The sequence below is a fragment of the Enhydra lutris genome, unplaced genomic scaffold (genome assembly GCF_002288905.1).
Source record: "Enhydra lutris kenyoni isolate GAN:26980312 unplaced genomic scaffold, ASM228890v2 scaffoldscaffold3, whole genome shotgun sequence".
In the NCBI taxonomy this organism is placed as follows: domain Eukaryota; kingdom Metazoa; phylum Chordata; class Mammalia; order Carnivora; family Mustelidae; genus Enhydra; species Enhydra lutris.
In genome coordinates this window covers 50,565,481-50,586,826 of record NW_019154087.1, presented here as the reverse complement: position 1 = coordinate 50,586,826, position 21,346 = coordinate 50,565,481, and the positions used below count along the sequence as shown (strand labels likewise).

The following is a 21,346-nucleotide window of genomic DNA, read 5'->3' as shown; positions in this document are numbered from 1 at the left end:
CTCTCCCTGCCACTTCTCTGGCTAGTGTGTGCTCTTTTTCTCTAACAAATAAATAAATAAAATCTAAATTTTAAAGAAAGGGCAATCCTCTCGGGCCCCCTCCCTCCTCAAGAACTTTGTACTATCACTTTGCTATCGCTCAATAAAACTTGCTTTGCTGCCCACTTTAAAAAATATATATATATCACATTACAAATTAAGAAATAACATATTTGACATTATGATATGATAAATCAGATATTTCATATTAGGTTCCAAAATGTAGACATAAAAGATACCAAAGCTTAAGGAAAAAACAGGGTAAGATTTAAAAAAAAATTAATGAAAGATATTCAAGTTTTTCCTATTAACTAGGAAATGTCCATCATAATCACTTGCCATGATCAGACTGTAAATGGCATAATGTGCACAGTTTGATACAATGAGTAGCTGATATAAATGTGCATACATTCGGCCAACCTGTCTAATAAATTCCACTACTATAAAAATTCCAGTCTATCTCCACTGTGTAACTCGGGCTCCCAACTATCTCAAACCTGAAGAACAGACATCAGTCTTTAACAAATTTCTTGGTCTCCTCTTACTCTCCTTCAAACCACAACCTTCTGTACTTTAGTGGAATCACTCCTCATCCCATACTCACTCGCTTGACTCCAACCAAGCACATGGAATGAAGGTCTACACCTATTTTCTTACAACGATGTGTGCTACTCCTGGAATATCCTGCATGTCCCTTCCTCCACTGGTGGGTAATTTCCTACTCCCCTAAGACTCAATACATGATTGTCTAAGTGCTGGCATAAGACATCTCATCTCTTCAGTGCTGGCACAGGACATCTCATCTGGGAAGTCCACAGCCTCGACAGCTGCTATAGCACTAATGAATCACATCCTACTTAAAGGATACAATACGGTGGTGAGTTACTTGAAGGAGAGATGTCTCATTTCATCTTTGAATTCCCAAGGCCTAGTAAAAAGTATTTCATCAAAATGTGCTACAATAAAAACTACTATTAGACACTGCACTAAATAGTAACTACTTTCTTTCACTTAATCCCAAAACAACCTCAAGAAGTTATTATCCTCATTTTGCAGATAAGAAAACTATCTGGTGCCAAAATGGGGTGATGAGAGAGAATGGCCCATAAAATTTAGATATCAAAGAATTATCACCACATTCCCCTATCTCTTTAACCTAGATCAAAGTTACTTCAGGTAATTACAAATCTTCACTTAAAAAATTTTTTTAAAAAAGTAAGTTTTCGGGGCGCCTGGGTGGCTCAGTTGGTTAAGCGACTGCCTTCAGCTCAGGTCATGATCCTGGAGTCCCGGGATCGAGTCCCGCATCAGGCTCCCAGCTCCACGGGGAGTCTGCTTCTCCCTCTGACCTTCTCGCTCATGCTCTCTCTCACTGTCTCTCTCTTCTCTCAAATAAATAAATAAAATGTTTAAAAAAAATTTTTTTTTAAAAAAAGTAAGTTTTCAAATGAGTCAAGAAGAAGCAGTATGTGTTTTTAATGGGTTATTTTATCTTTACCTCAGATAGTTAATTTATATCTGAAGTATAACCCACTGTTACTTTATGTGACTTGAATTTCAAATATCAGCAAAGGCAGACCTACTTTTATCATTTAATTCCCCCCAAAATCCACTTGGATAAAGTTGTTTCCAGGTCCACAGTAAAATTAAAAAACAAAAAACAGTGAGTTTTCTTATGATTCAAGGGATCTTTGATCTCGAAAACTAAGCTTTACAATGATAGTATATCCTCCCTTTCTTATTAAAGGGCAAGGCCATTAATAAAATAATAGTGATCGAAGGTTATAGTTTATTTTGTTATTTTACATCCTTTCTTGAAAGGAAAGAAAAAAACATGTTGGCAACCGAGTAGTCCCCCTTCCTTTTCTTAGTTTTATTTTGTTATCATCTTTTGCAACTGTTCTATTAAAGGCCAGGGCCTGGGAATAACCACATTAAACAAGTTCACATACAGCACTGCAGTTGGAGAGATTCTGAACCTCAGCCAATACATGCAAAGCTAATTATGGAACTGGTAATTACTAAATGTTCAAAGGTTATGTTAAGGCAACTAAGTTTCTACCAATATCACAAAAAATGTTAATTTTTACTATAAATTTCAAAGTCATGTGCTAATACAGTTTGAAATTAGTATTTCAGTTATAAATATGTACATATTTTAACCTATAAATTCAAATGTCATTGTTATGAAAGGTAAATAAATGCTTGTGAACAAATAGGAATTACTTAGTGAAACATGATTTTTTTAAAAGATTCTATTTATTTGACAGAGAGAGCAAGAGAGCACAAGCAGGCAGAGCGGGAGAGGGAGAAGCAGGCTCCATCGCAGGGTCCTGGGATCATAACCCAAGCCGAAGGCAGTCACTTAACCAACTGAGCTACCCAGGTACCCCGAAACATGATTTTCTAAATGGCACAAAAATCATTCAGTTCTATTTTTTTAACAAAAACTACTTCAGAACCAAATATTTATTACTAGAGCCCAAAAATTTGCTAAAATATAATCAAAGTGTAAGCGGTCAAATGAGAATAGGAAGCTGTTTATAAACAATGATAAAAAGAAATTCAAATGGAAAATGTAACTGTAATAAACACAATTCTTCCACTAGATCTGAAAGTTAAATATTTACCAGAGATACCCTTTTGTTCAGATTCTCATAATTTAAAGTTCTCTGGACAAAAGGTATTTTTTCAGCCCTCTATCAATATGACTAAGTGACTTTGCAAAGAATGAAGTCTTACACTGTTATGAGCCCTCAGCTAACAAATTCATGAGTTAACAGCTAAATCGAAAGGTTCAAGAGCCAAAAAAAATTTTTAATAGTGACGGACAAAGTAATATTATTAACTAGGAGGAAATGAGATGAAGCTGTGTTACAGATACAATTTTTAAAAATAACTTGTAACTAGCTAAAAACACATTAAATCAGATCTTGAAAGAAAACAATTCAGCAATAGATGCTTCACCTGAAAAACTAAAAACATGCATTTAAACACTCTACAGAAGCAGCTACAAAGGGTCTGAATTCAACAAGTTAATAAAATGGTTTAGAAAAGCATTTTATTGCTTAAAGCCTTGGGGGATAAAGCTGTTTGGAATTTATTTACATCTTTTACTTTACTAAATTGCTTTGGTGACCAAGCTTCTCATTCAAAGGATTAAAGCATAAACCCAAATAGTTTAATAAAGCAATTACTTAAGAGTCCTGTGTTTCAACATAGGTACACAGAAAAATATCAATAGAACATTTAGTGTTCATTATTTTCAAGGGGTTTGTTATTTAGAATACAGTGCCCCATTGACTAAAATTTAGCCAGGGTTCCAGACACACATAATGTGGGACACACATTGGATAAAAGATTTTTTCCATCTTTTCAGGATATCAGGTAAAAGTGACAGCCTCTTAAATCTAGGTATGCATGATTTGGCTAAAAATTCAGGTGACCTTTTTTTTTAATTTCTCCTTACCATTCTGCCTCTCTAATGACATGGTTAAATAAAAGAGGTTCCCATTTTCCAGGTGTGCTTGAAAGCCCCCTAATTTGCAGTCTCTGTTTACACTAGGGCTCTCCCCACCATCAAATTCTCTTCTAGCTAAAGTCTAAGGTTATACTAGCAACATCACTATTAACTTCTAGGCAAATGATTGACCTAAATACAAAACTATGTCTTCACAAAGTTTGAGAGAGAAACTGGGAATGGTGGTGGTGGGGGGAGACCTGAATTTAATAAAAAAAATTATGTATTTCCTCTATTCTTGTAAAACATTCCTTTTGCCTGTAATGAGAATCATACGGACTCCTTTATCAAGTCTATCCTGAAAAACAGAAGGAAGTATGACAGCAAGACTTTTCTAATTCATATCCTTCTGTTTGTGATATCACGTTTAATACATTTGCTTTCCGTATATTACAAAATTCTCTCTAGCATTGAGAAAAGATGGTACAGAAAAACTTTCAGCACTCAATATAGTGAGTGCTTACATTACAAAGCACTCAATATGAAAAGCATCTTCTACCAAAACATTTTTTTTTTTACTTTTGAATACATATCAAACTTTTAGAAGATTGCTTTTAACCAGCCAGGTAAGGTTGGGAAAACATTCACATTTCAAGCTATTTTCTCTTGAAAACAACAATAAGCAAGCATGAGGTTTGCATTAATAATAAACAAATGAATATCAAAGTTAATAGGGTTGACACTTAACAAGGTTTAAAATGTTTGGTAGCTTTCTCTATGTTTACTTTGCCTGTGAGTTTGGTGGGGGGAAATGTGCTGCTTTCAGACTATCAATGAAGCTTTCATGTTGTGGTGTTAGTAGTAACCGGCCCACTTCTGAATCAGGCCAACTTCTATGCTAGGTCAGTTTTTACTCTGTTCTACACAACTGGCAAGAAAAGAGGAAAGTTTAACAGTCCATTTATTTGGCACAATCCACACACTTTCACAGTGGAGGTTTTGTCTTTTCCAGTCTTGTTTGGTGACCCCACTCCATCCCCCAACTGATAGTAGATTTCAAGTATTGCTGTTCTAATTAATCAAGGGAAGGCACAGGTCCTCGGCCCCCGCCCCTTAATTTCCACTAAAGGCCTATGACATCATTTTCTGACCCGCCTTGCTAGGTCCTAATATTCTCAACTTGTTTGAATTTATTTGGTACTTCAAACACTGAAAGGAATTGAAATATTTCACTGAAATTTGTTTTTCCATCACACCACCACTGAGAAAGTGCATTTTCAGATGCAGAAGACTGACTGAATTGACAATTTTAAAACAAACAGTAGAGAAGGAAGGCACATGAGAGGCAGTGCAATGCCCAAGGACAAGATCAAAGCAGGATACTGCTTGGTTTTGATAAAAGAATCCTTTAGAATTGGAACTTTCCGGAAATATAGTTAAATGAATATTCTTGTAAAATTATCATACATCTTCCATTCTTTTGGTAAATATGTGCAACCTATGATCCCCCAGATGTGATGGCTCCATCAGGAAAAACGAAAAATCAGAAATGGTACCAGGTGCCATTCTTGGGCCTTGTCCAAAGGCAGTCAGCGAAAGATTCTATTTTATTCTGTTCTCCCCACATTAAATAATAATAATCAACATCAGAGAAGGAGAGCATTTGGGTTTGAACAGATGGCATCCAACACCTAACAAGTGAAGCAACTCATTCAAGCACTAGATCCTAAATGTCTAATGGTCCCAAGGATCAGGAGGGCTTATTTGTCTTAAGAGGGTTGGCAGCAGGATCCCCTGTAGTCACTATCCCAATGCTTAGGAATATGCGTCATTAACCAGTCAGCAACTAAAAGCAAAAAAAAAAAAAAATCAAACCACCACATTTTTATATAATTTCCCCCTCTCTGGTCCAACTTGAGACGAGCAAATCCAACACCATCCGCAATCGGTCCACTTAAAGTAAGAGGATAAATAAGCCTGAAGGTAAACGAATGTATAAAGGTTAACAAACTTATCTAATTTTGACAAGCTTGTGCAACACCAAAAGAATCCGCAGGGTGCCCTTTCCGGGGCTGTATTTGAATATGCCTGCTCTGCAGTTAGGCCTGCAATTTAAACTAAAAGCACCAACCTAGCTAATCAACTTTTCTTCCCCAGCACTGGAAAGCTGCAACCGTTTTTCAAAGAAGCAAAATAGGTAACTATACAAACATCTCAATGTCTTATTTTAGAAGGTCAACACAGATTTGTCTTTCGCAGAGCCATACAAGTTTCCTTCTTATACCTTTCCAAACACCACAAAACTCTTAAGGTAGAAGGGGCCACACACTGGAAGGAAAGGGGGCGTGCAGCCAAGATGGGAGGAGGAGCTGGTCAAGGCGAGGTGAGTCCCCCTCTCCCCAGAGATTCTAGAAGCTCCGGGATACGACTGGGAAGAGGGGATGCTAATTAGAGAATTCCCTCCTCTGGAGGGCAAACGAAGAGGTGAGGTCAGTAATGGGGTGGGCAGCGAAAAGAATATCAAGGAGAAGGGAAATAAACCCAGGACGACCAGGGGAAAAGATTCGGAGATGGGATGCCACTGAAAGTTGGGGGTCCTGACGGGAGAAGTGGGGTGCGCGGAGCCAACTATGTCAGAAGAGGAGACAGGGACAGGAAAGGGCGCAGCCGGTGAGGCACAAATCCAGCTAAGTCCCGGCGGGTCTCACCTGGGGGGTCCTCTCGGCGGGGTTCTTCATAACCGCTTGGCGGAAACTGTTATCCACGTAGGACGCCATCTCCCTCCGTGGGCTCGGCCGGGGCTGCTCCGCACCCTCGTCGGCCTCCTCCCGGCCCAGCGCAGCCGCTGCCTCCGCCCTGCGCGCTCCGCCCGCCTGCCCTCCCGCCTGAGGCTAATAAGCTAAACCGCGGCGGCGGCGGCGGCGGTAGGGCCTACGGGGGTGGGGGGGCGGCTTTGCTGGGCCCCGCGGCCCGGAGCGCGGGACAGGCGCGCAGGAGACCCGGCAGGAGAGCGAGGCCGCGCGAAGGGGACTGGCGGCGCGCAGCTCCAGAGACCCGCGGTCCGGAGGGTCCCTGCGGGCGCTCGGCGGCCGGGAACTCCCCTTCCTCCTCTTCTTCCTCGCCGCTCGGCCGGGAGAGGCTTCCTGGCGCGCCCGGCTCCCTCCGGGCCTGGCTCGACACGCCTCCCCCGGCTCCACTCGGGGGACAGTGGCGTCTCCTCCTGGCCCCGGCGGGCCTGAGTTATTTTTAGGGAGGTACGAGCGACAGTATGGAAGGGAAAGGCTTGCAGGCAGACGGGGCCTCCTCTCTCCTCTCGCGCGGAGGGTCGCCCCCTCCTCTCAGGGGCTCGCGCCGCCGCCCGGGAGTCTCCGCGAAGCACTCGGCTCTCCCGCGTCCCTAGTCCTCGGGCACTTCGGCGCCGCAGCCGCCGTCGGGACGACTGGCTCAGGTCCGGGCGCAGCGAAGCCCGATCGCCTCCGCCGCCGTCCCTGCTGCTCCTAGTCTCCGTCTATTGGGCTCGGCCGTCCCTCCCGACTGCTGCTGCATCCCCCCGGGCCGCCCCGCCGCCGCCGCCGCCGCCTCTGCTGCTCTGGCCGCCGCCGTGGGCTCCACCGCCGCCGCCTCCCCCCATCAGCGCGCCCGGAGCGGAGCTGCCCCGGCGCCGGCGCCGCTGCGGCCAGAGCACCCAGCCGGGGCTGCAGCCCTCCGGCCCAATCGCTCTCGGCAACTTTGTTCCTGGTCTGCGCGGGGCGGGGGAGGGGGAAGAGGGGGCCACGGGCTGTCCGGGTCTGGACTCCCGGCGGCGGGCGTCCGAGGGCCGAGGGCCGAGAGCCGCGCACAGCCCCCTCGGAGAGAGTGTTTGGGAAGCGGCGACTCCCCCTCCGCTTCCTCCGCCTCTTCCTCCTCCTGCGCCTTCTCCGGCCGCTGGAGCCGCTCCTCAAGGAGGAAGCGGCCTCCCGGGCTTGTTGCTTTGTGCGGCAACCATGGTGAGGAGTGAGTGACAAGGCGGAGGCGAGTCGGCTGGCGCCGCATCATCGAGGGGCGGGGCGGCCCCGTCGCGCTCGGTCCCGCCTCCCCGCGCTCCTTGCGCCGGCCCGCCCGCGGGCCGCGCCCTCTCTCCGGAGCAGCACCTTCGGACGCGACCAGGTGAGCCGGCGCTCGGCCGGAGAGAGGGTCTCAGCGCTCTGGGCTGAGCGGGCTAGAGCCCCGCAGCGCCTGGTACCGAGGAAGCGACGCGAGTCCCGGTGCCCGGGTGCGAAGCGCCGGGCTCTCCTCTTCTTACCCTCCCCACCCCTTCCCTGTCTCACGCCGTGCGGCGTACCCACACCCTACCCGGTTCCTGGGAGACCCTGCAGAGTCCCGTCGCCTCTCTCAGACTCCTCCTGGCGCCGCGCCGAGGCCAAGGGGGCTGAAAGTTGACCCCGAGCAGAAGTCCAGCTCGCAAGCTTGGGCTGTAGTGGGCATTCATTTTGAACCCGAGGGTTGGCTCCGAGTTGCTTCAGAGGCGATAAATCCTCTAAGATTTTATTTTGTTTATTTGTAACTTGCTGCAGGGAAAGCTTTCCTCTCCTGCCTTCCGTGCTTACTGCCACCTTCAGACACTTTAATGACCGCGAGATTAAGGACAGGGAAAAGTGCCAGTTTCAACACTAGATTCAATACCACCCTCAGACAGGCAGACAGGCCAGATTTAAAGGAGATCAGTCATTAGCGAGAGACCCGGACAGCAAGGTCTGTGACATAATCAGAAACATTGGCAGATCTGGCTCTGCATCAAGGCCGAGCAAACCTCCTTCTCCAGACCCCAGATTTCCAAGCCAGACTCAGACACACAAGCCAGACTCACTTGGTGCAGAGAACACGGTAACATAGCCCTTTAAGACGTTACCTCTCCTACTGCTTCATTTCCCCCTCCCTCTCCGAGCCAGGTCAAGGTGTGTAAGGTCAGCCAAGCACAGGGAACAGCTCTGCTGTTCTGGTCCTAGGGTTTTATTTTTATCTGCCTCCTTTCCCTCCTCCCCCCTCTCTCTCTCCCTCCCTCCCTATAAGTTCATATTTTGATGTCTATATGGAGGCTATACTTAGAGGAGGGCTGTTACTTTTAAGGCCTACTATATTGAACTTTTTTCAAATTTTCAAACATACTTTTTTAACATCTAGTTTATTTTGAACACTTAGAATGGGTTGATTGTAAGCAAACATTTTGGGGTCCTTAAGTCACCTTTGTGTCATTAAACAGATTGTGTGGCTTCCTAGAGAAGAGACTGCCCAACCTTGTGAAACTAGACCTGAGTTATAAATTGTATCTCTAGACCCTTTTATATTATGGGTCTATCTTGCTGAAACTGCTTCCCCACATTTTTTTCACCCCTTTGTTGAGCCCCAGCATCAGATTCTCCATGACACAGACCACCACATTGAAAGTAAAGGGATACGAATAAATGCTATTACAGCTCTGTAAAGAGAGAAGAAAAAAATCAAAATCTAGTGAAGTGAAAAAATATACCTGACATCTCCATCTGGTGTCTAATAGACATCTCAGAAGTAACGTTTGCAAACCAGGGTTTAGATATCTTATCCGAAAAGTGCCCTGACCCACAGTCTTCTTCATTCCAGTTAATGCCGTCTATGTGGTTCCCCTTGCTCAGGTGAAAAACTCTGGAGTCTTTCTTGACTCCTTTCTTTCTGTTACACCCCACAAATGTCAATAACCTGTCAACTCAACCTTCAAAGTGTTGTATCTGGAATCTACCCTCTACCTACCACCTCTACTGCCATGACCTTTGTTCAAGCTGGCATCACCCTTTGCCTGCACTTTGCAATTACCACCTATCTGGTCTCCCTCTTTTTGTCCTTGGTTCCAGCAGTCTACTTTGAACAGAGAAGCCAGAGTGAGTCTTTTCACTTTAGCTCAAATCACTCATCTGCTAAGGGGCGGGGGAATCATTACCTCATCTCATGTGAGGTAAAAACCAAAGTCCTTACCATGGCCTTGATGAACTGTGGACCTTGTTTCCTCCACCCCTTATCTCTCTAGCCTCATCTCCTATGACACAACCCCCAACTCATTTTCCTAGCCACACTGGAAATGGAGATGCTGTTTCTGAATGCATGAAGATGCTGTATGGTGAACAGGCTCCAGTCTCATGGCCTTTCCATTTGCTGTTCCCTCTACCACCTAAATTAGCTCCCTGATTCCCAGCCCACCAAAAAAACAAACAAACAAACCTAGAATATTGTTCCCTCCCCTCCTTCATATCTTTATTCAACCATCAGTTTCCCTGTAACTTCACATCCCTAGTTCCCTTCCTTGCTTTCTTTACCATCATCTAACATATATTTTATTTATTTTATTGTCTCCCTCCCCTAAAATGTAAGCTGCTAAAGTCAATGGTTTTTGTTCCCTTTGTTCACTGCTATATCCCCCAACATGATGTAAATCAATTAATAACTACTATTATTACAATTACAATTACTATTATTATTATTAAATTAATAACTACTATTAAATCAATTAATAACTAGGGGAACTATGTTGTTCCCCTGTATGCATATAAGATTGTTACATACATTATCACAATTGTGTCCCTGAAGGGGGGAGGGAAGTCTAGAAGAGAAACCTAAGCACTCTGAGCCTATTTTTCTGTTCTATAAAAAGAGGATAAACATTGCATGCCCTGGAGATTTGTAACGATTGAATATTGCCTTGAAGAGTCCTTGAACCATAGTCTTCTAACTAACAAATGATAGTTATTTTTAATATCATTCTCATCATCCCACCCTTTGAGGTCAGTGGAACAATTATTATCCTGTTTACAGATGAGGAAACTGAGACTAAAATAGGCTACCTGACTTGCCCTAGTTCCAGGCCTGCCTTTAACTTTGGAAGGGTCTGGGATCACCTAACAATGGAGACCCATTCTGCCCTATTAAAAATACTGAAAACTATACATTAAGGGGAACATAGTGCTGCAGAGAGGAGTGGCTTCTGGCCTGAAACTCACACTCCACTTTCTTCCCATCTGAGCTCCATCCCATACCACAAAAAGTCTCCTACACCCCAGCCTGCACATCCAAACTATGTCATATTCCATGCAAAAGGACCCCTCAGCAGTTCCTCCAGCCCTGGGCCAGCCTTGGAGGATTAGGCCTGGAAGTAGCAGAGCAGTAAGTTCCAGGGTCCTGGGTGCTTAAAGAGTGTGGAACTCCTTGTTCCCTGAAGAAGTGTGAAGCTAGAGAAGGGTCCTTCAGAGCACGGGCAGTAAGCTGAGACACCCCCCCTTATCTGGATCTCACAGTCATTAAGTTGTGAATTCCAGCTATAAACCTGGCTCTTTTTTTCTGAGTGCTCTTCTGTGATACTGAATTGCACCAATGACCCTAGGTAAGGCATAATGGTATGTCTTCTCCACGATCAAAATGACTAACTCACTGTCCACTTCTACACTATCATTTAACTTCAATTACAGCTAATGTTCCCACTATTTAAAATCTACTTATCTACATATGTCAATAATGTTTATCATCTTTCGGCATCTAGGACATCTGATATTTGGCGTGCATTGCCGTTTGGGTATGTTTGAGCACCAACAGCATGTTAGGTATAACATGGATGACAGAACTGGACACAAATCTGCCAATTTGCCAAATAGTCTAATCCAAACTGTGTCAACCAACCATAATCAAAGGAAGCCATCTATTATGTTGCCTCATAAAGGCAAGCATAAAAATGAAACGTTCTTTGTTCTGTCTCCACAACCATCCTATTATCTAGACAGAAACAGAGCACTAAGTTTTAAAGCCAGAAATACATTTTGAGTTCTGGCCTTAATGCCATTCTACTCATGACCTAAAAATCTTTTATCTTTCCAACAGTAAAATCTAAAACATACTACATATAGTAATATATCATGTAGATTAGGTGTTGAGAGTCATTTTTTAAAGTGAGTTAAAACAATTTTTTAAATTTTTTGTGAGTCCAGCTACGATACGAGACTAGGGATTGATATATTTATATTTATACTTTATCTACTGACCAGTTGATAGAAGTCATTTTGTTAAAACACACACACACACACAGCGTCACTGTCAGTCAATAAATATTTATTGAATGCTGTGTGCCAGGTGCTGGTTTTGATGCTTGGAATACCAATGGTGAATAAGACAAGCATGGTCCCTTCCCTGGCTTTGTGGGAACTTGTTCTATGGGCCAAGCACTTGGTTAATTTACTCCTCTCATCCAGGAGAATGGTGGGAGTGATTGATAAGATCCAGGAATCTGCCCTGCTCTGCTGAGACAAGAGCTTCCTCTGGTTACCATTTTCTCTGCTTGTTAAAACCCTCTGGACGAGAGGTTCAGAGCAGAGAGAAGCTGAATTTTATTAATGACATTCCTCACATACTTCCCCCTCCCTCCAAAACATTTTTTTAAGGATTTTATTTATTTACTTCAGAGAGAGAAAGTGAGAGAGGGAGAGAGAGGGAACGCACACAAGCCACGGGAGGGGCAGAGGAGCAGACTCCCGGCTGAGCAGGGAGCCTGATGTGGGACTCAGCCCCAGGACTCCAGGATCATGACCTGAGCCCGAAGGCAGACACTTAACTAAGCCTGAGCCACCCAGGTGCCCCAAAACATGTGTTTATATTGTTTTACAGTTACTTCTAGCCCTAACATCAAGTCAGTAAGAATCTCGAGAGAGCGGAAGGCTGTAGCTTACACACTGTATCACTCTCAGTCAGCACACTGCACTAGGAAATAGTGTATTCACCTGCAGATAGCACTCCCGAAGAGTCCCTGGTGGATAGTGCAGTGGCAGGCATCCGGGGAAAGATGCAATGTGTTCACAGGATAGAGCTCACAAACTAAGTTAGATGAAGCATATCAAGAACACAATTACAATCAGACTCTTAGGTTTGATTTTATAGGAATTGTAATAAATTCGGTTTTGAGGATGCTGCCACATGAGTAAGAACAACACTAATGTAAATGTCACATAGAGGCTTAGATATTTTGGAACTGATTCTAAGAAAAGAAACCCATTTTTTCCCTCATTTAGCAATATTATCACCTTGGTTCTGCCTTGGACATAAAATTAAATAAATATGCAAATAAAAAGTATTCAGGCTAAGAAAATTGTTCTCTCCAGTTACACTATTATATCCTTCATACTGACATAACTACTTTCTTCCATTGATTTGTTTGCAATTGAAATATTAGGCTAGTGGGAGAAAACAACCCTCTTTATTTCCTTATTGTGAGAAAGCCTATGCTGACATTTCTAAAAGGAAATGCATTGTTCAACTTTGGATCCACCGTCAATTCCTTCTATTGTTGCCTGGTGTTTGGCATTTATTTTTATGCATTGCCCTGTGGAACTGTAGTCCACAATCAGTCTGCCAATTTAAAGGGGTTTAGGTAAGATATACAGATTTTTTTTTTAAGATTGGAAAATAGGTAAAATTAAAGACATCACTTTAAAACCTAACAATGTAAATGCCACTACACAATCAATGAGTGCTTGATGCATAGATTTTAAAAGCCTGTACCAGATATCATGAATGCTCCAGCTAGTAATTCAAAGAGAAAAAGACCTTCAATTTCAGGAATGCAAAGTTAACCCAGTGAGATAATTCTGTCATAACGACATCAGGGAGCACTGTATAAAATTGTACCTGGGTTTCTCTAGTTATGGTAAGGTGATGATGACACACCACTGAAATTACATCCACACGCAACCTGGTATGAACTGCAGAATTTGTAAATGTGTTCTACAGAAGAAGAGCAGCCACGATTATTGCCAGCTCTGGTCTCTAAGTGGTATTCAAGGGTAAATGCAAGTGTGCTGTAATACCAGCGTCTCCTATAAGACTGTCAAAATCAGACAAGGTCGTTTGAGCAAAAAGAAAAAAGGAGTACTCTTGATCAGCTGTGATTTTTTAAATGCCAATACTCTTAATCATTCTGAAGTCATTATTATTTAATATTTGTTAAATCCAAGACTGGTGTTAGGTACCATATGTGCATAAACAAACACAGAGTGCCTATGCCTTGTGCCTACAAATCTAAATTAGGCAGAGGAAGTGAAGGGCAAACAAGGGCGTGGGAAGCATGCACAGAGGGCCTGTTTAGAAAACGAGGCTATTTTGTTATGTTGTTATTTTAGTTTTAACTATCGGAAGGTCCATTATGTTGCAATACAAAAATTTAAAGGCGGGAAGTCAAAGGAAAAAGCACATCTCCTCTATGGGAGTTTGCAGAGGAAACCTTATATATAAAATAGCAAAATGTATTGACTTAGAGACCCAGTGGAAGAAAGCACAAGTGAAATAGCAAAAAGAGAAACTCTGAATATTGGATGGGCTATTATGATACAGGGACCAGGTAAAGATAATACATGAGATATGACACAGAAGAAAATAGAACCATCTGGGGCGCCTGGGTGGCTCAGTGGGTTAAGCCTCTGCCTTCGGCTCAGGTCATGATCTCAGGGTCCTGGGATCGAGCCCCGCATTGGGCTCTCGCTCAGCAGGGAGCCTGCTTCCCCCTTTCTGCCTGCCTCTCTGCCTACTTGTGATCTCTCTCTCTGTCAAATAAATAAATAAAATCTTAAAAAAAAAAAAGAAAACAGAACCATCCAAGCTCTTGAGAGGCAAGTCACAATCAGTCCTGGCCATCTTCAGTGTTTTGCTTACAGTTAACATTTTACTTATCACATAACATAAATACAACCAGTGATAAGTACTGGTAATATGTTTAAAACAGAGTTCAGTTCTACCTTGTGTTTATCTCACCTATAAGGAATGAGCCTGTGGCATCATAGCTGTCTACAAGCATCCAGAAGTAATTAAATCAAGTAAAGACCAACATAAACCCACAGTACTCCACCCAGCCTGGTCAGGTGCCACACAAACAGGTCTACTGACACAGAAGAAATAGCATAGAAGTGACTGAATTTACAGAACTTTATCACATTGCTGCAGGAAAAAAACATAATCCGTTTTTTCAGCGGAGTCAATAAACACAGCTTTATAAAGACACAGTGGAATATATGATCTAAGTAATATAGTGGGAAACCCTTGGACTCTAATAGCAGGCAGCCCCGAATTTGAAAGCCTTTCTGATATGCGTGAGCTTTGTCACCCTGAAGACAGCATTTAACCTCCCTGAGCCTGAGTTTCTACCTTTGTAAAATGTAGTTAGTAGTATTTTTCTTGCCAGATTAATAGGACACTGACTCAAAATAGAATTTATAAAAGTAAATACCCTTTCTCATCTCTCACTTCTCCCTAAAAGAAATAGCATTAGTCAAAGAATCCTAACATGGCCCTTCAAGTCTCTAGGAAAGAAAGATTTTAGGTTAAAAATATACTGACCTGACTTTATAGATAGAATTTTGAGCTTAGAGAACTAAAATAAGCTTAAATTACATTATTCTAAATAACCCCAAGCCTCAAAAGTAAATAATTTTCCACCTGGGCCAGTGATTCTGAGGTGTGGGTGATCAGCTTCTTCTCAATGCCGAGTGTACCGGCCAGCTGGAGAGAGCTAGCAGCATCCTGAAGCCTCCAGTGTTCCACAGGGCAGAATGGGAGCTGCCCATCAGATGGGCCAAACCTGGCTCTGACAGCATCTCTGCCTTTATCAAATGAATGAAAAACTAAAAATTACTCATACAAATACTAAATCTATTGCCAGGTTTTATGTCCATTTTGAAAACCATAGTGGCAGTCTACTAATAGTCGTGTTATTGTTTCATTTTTTTAAGTGTCAGAATTATGGATTCCAAATGTTAATATGCATAAACCTACACACAGCACTCAAAAGACTAAATCTTAAAAAAAAAGAAAAAAAAAAGTATAGGGTGCCTGGGTGGCTCAGTTGGTTAAGTGACTGCCCTCAGCTCAGGTCATGATCCTGGAGTCCTAGTATGGAGTCCTGCATTGGGCTCCCTGCGAGCAGGGAGCCTGCTTCTCCCTCTGACCCTCCCCCTCACCCCTCAGCTCATGCTCTCTCTCTCTTCAAATAAATAAATTAAATAAATATAATCTTTTTAAAAAATGTAATAAAAGCAAACAAATCAGAGAGATCCAATTTAGTTACATATAAAGATAGTATCTATGGTGGTATGTTTGTAATATTTGCAACTCCCAGATTTTTAACTCATTTTAAAACCAAATCAACCTGTGCCTTACCCTGACCCACCAGGGGCCAAAGAATAATGCTCCAGGAGCCTCTCGATGCCCTCTACCCAAGGTTAACCACAGGGTTACAATCTGATTAACCAAGTGGAATCTGTATGAAATTATCTGAAGCATTCCCCCTCCTCCCCATTTATCTTTGTGGTGATCAAAAAAAATTTTGAAGATAAGCTGTCTGCAATCTAACACAACTTTCCATCAGGAACCACAAAAACTTGTGAACACAAAAGCACTGCAGAATTTCCAGAATGAATAGTAGTGGCAGCAATGGCACTGGGTCCTGGGACGATTGGCTTTCTCCCACTACGGCACAGGAGATCTCAAAGGAGCACCTGTATAGCTCCTTTGCCTGATTAAAGTATCTGTAATCTATGTGACTGTATCAGACACTCAGTTAGCTGTGGGTCTCTTTCCTGGTAGCTGCTAATATTAGAGAATACTTCCCTTTTGGCCAAGACATTATTTGACTCTTCAACACAATAAGATGGAAATTGGAGAAAATGAAGGCTTTCTGAAAGAGCTTCAATTCTCCCCTTCTTTCCATCAAACAAAGTGCCACACATTGTCCAGACCATGCAGTTGTCCCTGCATGATTTCTGTCCTTGCCCTGCAGTGGGATTCTTTTGAAGGGCCCTGGCTCCAGGGTGGGGCCAACTCACACAAAGCTGGAGACAAACTAAGGAAAGGTGGTAATCTCTGTGAACAAGGCCAAGCAGCCATTGGTGGTAGGGAGGATTGGGGAGGAAGAATATGATTCTAATCACTTTTCTTTCTTCCCTTCAGAAGGAAATTGTGAGTTCATGGTGCCATCCAGCCACAACTCCCATACTTCATTTGAGAGACATTGAAAAAATTACAGCAGACGTGGTTTCTAAATAAAGAGCTTTGGAAGAGAGGCAAAGAGACCTGGGTATATCTTGTGCAAGGAAAGTTATCACAGTGAGTGAATCCCATCTTTTCTTGTGCAAATAATACTAAGACTCTTAAGAACCATGAAGTGTTTTCCAAGGCATCCCCACAATAGACTTCTGGCATTTCATTTATGTCACTAATAACAATAGTTGACAAGATTAAGTGCTCACTATGTGCCAAGCCCTGTTCGGTGTCCTCTAGATGTACTGTCTTAATTAATCTTCCAACAACCTATGAGGTAGGTACTATTACCACACATATTTTCCAAATCAGGGGAACAGAGGCTTGATGAGGTCCCGGAGCCAGGATCTACAAACATGTTCTCTTGTACCCAAGTGTATGTGTTAAGTCCTCATCATGGGGGTTCTTAAATTTGGAACTTCTATTAAGTCCCAGAATTAACCATTTGTTGACAATTAAGGTGATTTTTAATCCTCAGCCCTATTTTCTTTATCTTCTGGCCCTGAGAAACGTGACATTTCTTGAGAAATATGTGATTATACTAAACCTGAATTCCAACCTAGACAACACCCCAGATCTCCAGGCTTGCCCACAGAACATCTGTGTGTAGGTGTACACAGACACCTTAAAATCAACATGTCCAACCAAAACAAATGAAGTACTTAGGGACAAATCTAATGAGATACATAAAGAGCTTTATGCAGAAAACTATAAAACTCTGATACGAGAAATCAAAAATGTCTAATTAAAGTGGAAAAACATACCAAGTTCACAAATTGGGGGACTCAATATTAAGATGCTGATTGCCCCCAATTTGATTTGTTGAATCAGGGCAATCCCAATCAAAATCCCAGTAAACTTTTTTATAAATATTGACAGTCTGATTCTAAACTCATATGAAAAGGTAAAACACTTCTGATAAAAAAGAACAAAGTTGAAGGACTCATATTACCCAACTTCAAGGGTTACTATAAAGCCACATTCAAGACAGTCTGGTATTGGCAAAAGAATAGATACACTGACCAATGGAAAGAGAATAGAAAGGACAGAAATAGACCCACAAAAATATAGTCAGCTGTTTTTGACAAAGAGACAAAGGCAATTCAAAGGAGCAAGGAGTATTTTCAACAAATGGTGCTGAAACGGTTTGACATCCAGCAAAATCAGCATGTTCAAATCTGAACTCAGCATCTTCCAACATCTTTCCAAATATTCTTATATCTTGGAGAATGACACCACCAACCACCCAGTTGCCCAGGCTAAAAAAAACCCAAACAGACCAGGAGTTATCTTTGACCCACCGTCTCACTTTCAGCCCTGAGTTTGATCACTTATGAAATTATGTTGAATCACACATCTGACTCTGCCTGCCCTTCTACTGCCATTGACCTAGTTCAGGCACTACTTCTTCTAAACTTGGTCTCCAGCCTCCAATCCCCCGAAAATGCCTCTTAAGGAGGAGCATGGCTGGAAGTAGCAGAAGGAACCATGGCTTCCCTAAGCACCATTTGTAAAAGTGGTACCTTTTCAACATCCTTTAAAAGAACCTGTTGACATGATAGTTTTTATGATTCTGATGAAAAGATGTTACATTTGGTCTTGCTGAAAGAAGGGCCATAAGTTGTGGAGAGAATACAGGCAAAGGATAAGACCTCTTTACCTGGCCCAGAGTCTCTAGTCAAAGTGTAGGCTCCACCCCATAGTGGCACCTAGCCAGTGCCTGGCCCTTACCCCTAGCTGGCTCCCCTCCTGTTAGAAACTGCCTGGCCCTTTGCAGAGTGTGATCTTTTGAAAAATCAAATCTGTCATGTAATTCCAAAGCTAGAGTGGCTTTCTAACTCACTCCGTGAAGTACAAGGAGTGTTGTACAATATTCAAAAGCCCTGAGTGTTCTGGCCCAGGTGCACCTGCCTAGTTGTCTCTCCCACCCCTTGCTACCCACAGAACTTCTACCCTAGTCGATCCTAACAACTGAGCCTCTGAGGATTTGCTAATCTAAGTCCTCAAGGCCATGTACAAGCACCTCTTGCCTGGAACTCTCTTCTTTCCAAGATTCACCTGTGAAATTCCTACTCCTCCTTTCGGACCGTCTTAAATAAAAGTCTGTGGGCAGGTGATGGAGCAAGAGACCGAGACACCTGAGTTCTAACCCAGATTCCCTCTTGCCACATACCAGCTGCTTGTCCAGAGGCAACTCACATACCTCCTGCTGTAAGCCTCGGGCTTTGTTTAAAATGGAGGCAATATTATCTGGATAACATATGGGAAACACCTGGGAAGGGAGTCTGCAGCAATGGCAAAAATATTCTAGCTGGGTAGACTTGTTAACATTTTTTACTCAAGATATGTATTGATATATCCAGGCACCTTCTCTGCTAGTAATTTGTACTGGGTTCTGCCAACCATCCACCCTCCCCATGCCTTCGTAAGTATAGTTGTTATATTTGGAACTTGCGTGGTATATGACCACTATTATTATTATTGTTGTCGTTACTGTTATCACTTATCTTCCTAACATTATTCTCTGATTCCTCATCTCCTCCCTCCCCCTCCAGGTCAGTTAGGCTTCTTACTCCATGCTCCCATAGCAGCTTATACATACCTTATTATATGCTTTTGCATTATTCTTTAATCATGTGTCAAATATCTGCCTTTCCAGTTGACTCTGGACTCCTGGAGGACAGAGCCCATGTATTTTTATTTGTGTACGTTCCAAGCTAACACTAGCCCTGGCACAGAGGAGACAGTCACTAAATTTTTACTGATTGGATGATTAAAGGAAGAAAATGTATTGATTAGGAAAGTATAAGAACTATTGCTTTATTGGGGCGCCTAGGTGGCTCAGTGGGTTAATCCTCTGCCTTCAGCCTAGGTCCTGATCTCAGGGTCCTGGGATCAAGCCCCACATGGGGCTCTCTGCTCAGCAAGGAGCCTGCTTCCTCCTCTCTCTCTGCCTGCCTTTCTGCCTACTTGTGATCTCTGTCTGTCATATAAATAAACAAATAATAAAAAATTTTTAAAAAGAACTATTGCTTTATTGATTCCTAACAGGTTCTGAGTTGCTGAAAAGTTGATGTTGTAGAAGAAATTCATCAAAAGAAACCAGTTAGTTGGCTTTCAAAGGGCTAGACTCCCTCTGAAAACAATTGGCATTTGGCCAGTAACTTCTAGGGTTGATTGAACTGAGGTCTTTGTATGCGTGTCTGTGTGTGTGTGTGTGTGTGTGTGTGTGCGCGCGCGCCTAAATTCATTTATTTAGAATATAAGGCTACAATGATCTTTAAAAATATAGATTTTGGGGCGCCTGGGTGGCTCAGTGGGTTGGGCCGCTGCTTTCGGCTCGGGTCATGATCTCGGGGTCCTGGGATCGAGCCCCGCATCGGGCTCTCTGCTCATCGGGGAGCCTGCTTCCTCCTCTCTCTCTGCCTGCCTCTCTGCCTGCTTGTGATCTCTGTCTGTCAAATAAATAAATGGAATTTAAAAAAATATATATATAGATTTCTTTGATGAAACTAATAAATCAAAGCTATAGTTGCCCAAATATCTTACAGCTTCATATAAAATCAACTCTGTTTCTTTCGATACATGGCATTCTAGTTTTAGTGATTATGTGGTTTTTCCCTTTAATAGAAAAGTTGGAAATACAGTACATATTATACCACATTTTTGCCATATTTGCATTCTTTCTCTGTCTCTATATATGTACATGTATGTCATACACATTTTTATAATTTTTTTCTGAACCATTTGCAAGTTACAAACATCATGACACTAAATCCCTAAATATGTCAGTATGTACTTCCTACTGATAAGAACATGTCCTATATAATCATAATGCCAGTAGAATTCCAAAGCAATTAAATTCAATAATATCTAAAATTCAGTCTACTTTCAAAGTCACTCAGCTGTCCCTAAAATATCTTTTATTTTTGTTTATGATTCCAGTCAGGGTTATGCACTTTATTTGCTTTCTTTTCACTTTTGAAGGATGGAAAAAGGAGTACCAGTGGCCTCATCTTCATGAACTAAGTGAGCAGAGAAATTAGACTTGTTACCATATTGGGATTCATGCTAGAGATGGTTCAGAGAGACTCCAAGCCTTAGACATAGAGAGTGCTGAATAACCAGACAGACAGACTAAACACATATTTAGGGCACCAGCACAGCAGGGACATTTGAAAAAAAGATTTGTGGGGGCACCTGGTTAGCTCAGTCAGTTAAGCAACTGCCTTTGGCTCAGGTCATGATCTCAGTGTATTGGGATCGAGCCCTGCATTGGGCTCCCTGCTCAGTGGGAGTTTGCTTCTCCCTCCCCCTCTGTCCTCTCTCTCTCTCTCTGTCCCCAATAAATAAATAAAATCTTTAAGAAAACAAAAAATTAAAAAAGATTTTTAAAAGATTCAAATAAAGATGGGCGCCTGGGTGGCTCAGTTGTTAAGCATCTGCCTTCAGCTCAGGTCATGATCCTGGAGTCCTGGGATCGAGTCCCACATCCGGCTCCCTGCTCAGCAGGGAGTCTGCTTCTCCCTCTGACTTCTCCTTTCTCATGCTCTCTCTCTCAAATAAATAAGTAAAATATTTAAAAAAAAAAAGATTCAAATAAAGAAAGGAAAGAAGGAAAAAAAGAGGAAAAGAGAAAAAAGGGAAAAACATCAAAATGCTCATTAAAAAGAAAATCAGGGGCGCCTGGGTGGCTCAATGGGTTAAGCCTCTGCCTTCGGCTCAGCTCATGATCTCAGGGTCCTGGGATCGAGTCCCACATCGGACTCTCTGCTC

At 42.6% G+C, this 21,346-nt stretch overlaps 1 protein-coding gene across 1 annotated transcript in view; it reads right to left on the bottom strand.

Annotated features, from left to right (window-relative positions):
- The window catches only part of LOC111155074 (Rap guanine nucleotide exchange factor 2), a 239,101-nt gene extending 232,825 nt beyond the window's left edge, over positions 1–6,276 (bottom strand). The window contains exon 1 of the mRNA XM_022515113.1: positions 6,208–6,276. Coding sequence (XP_022370821.1) covers positions 6,208–6,276 — 69 coding nt within the window. The remainder of the gene's footprint in view (positions 1–6,207) is intronic.
- Between the last annotated feature and the right edge of the window lie 15,070 nt (positions 6,277–21,346).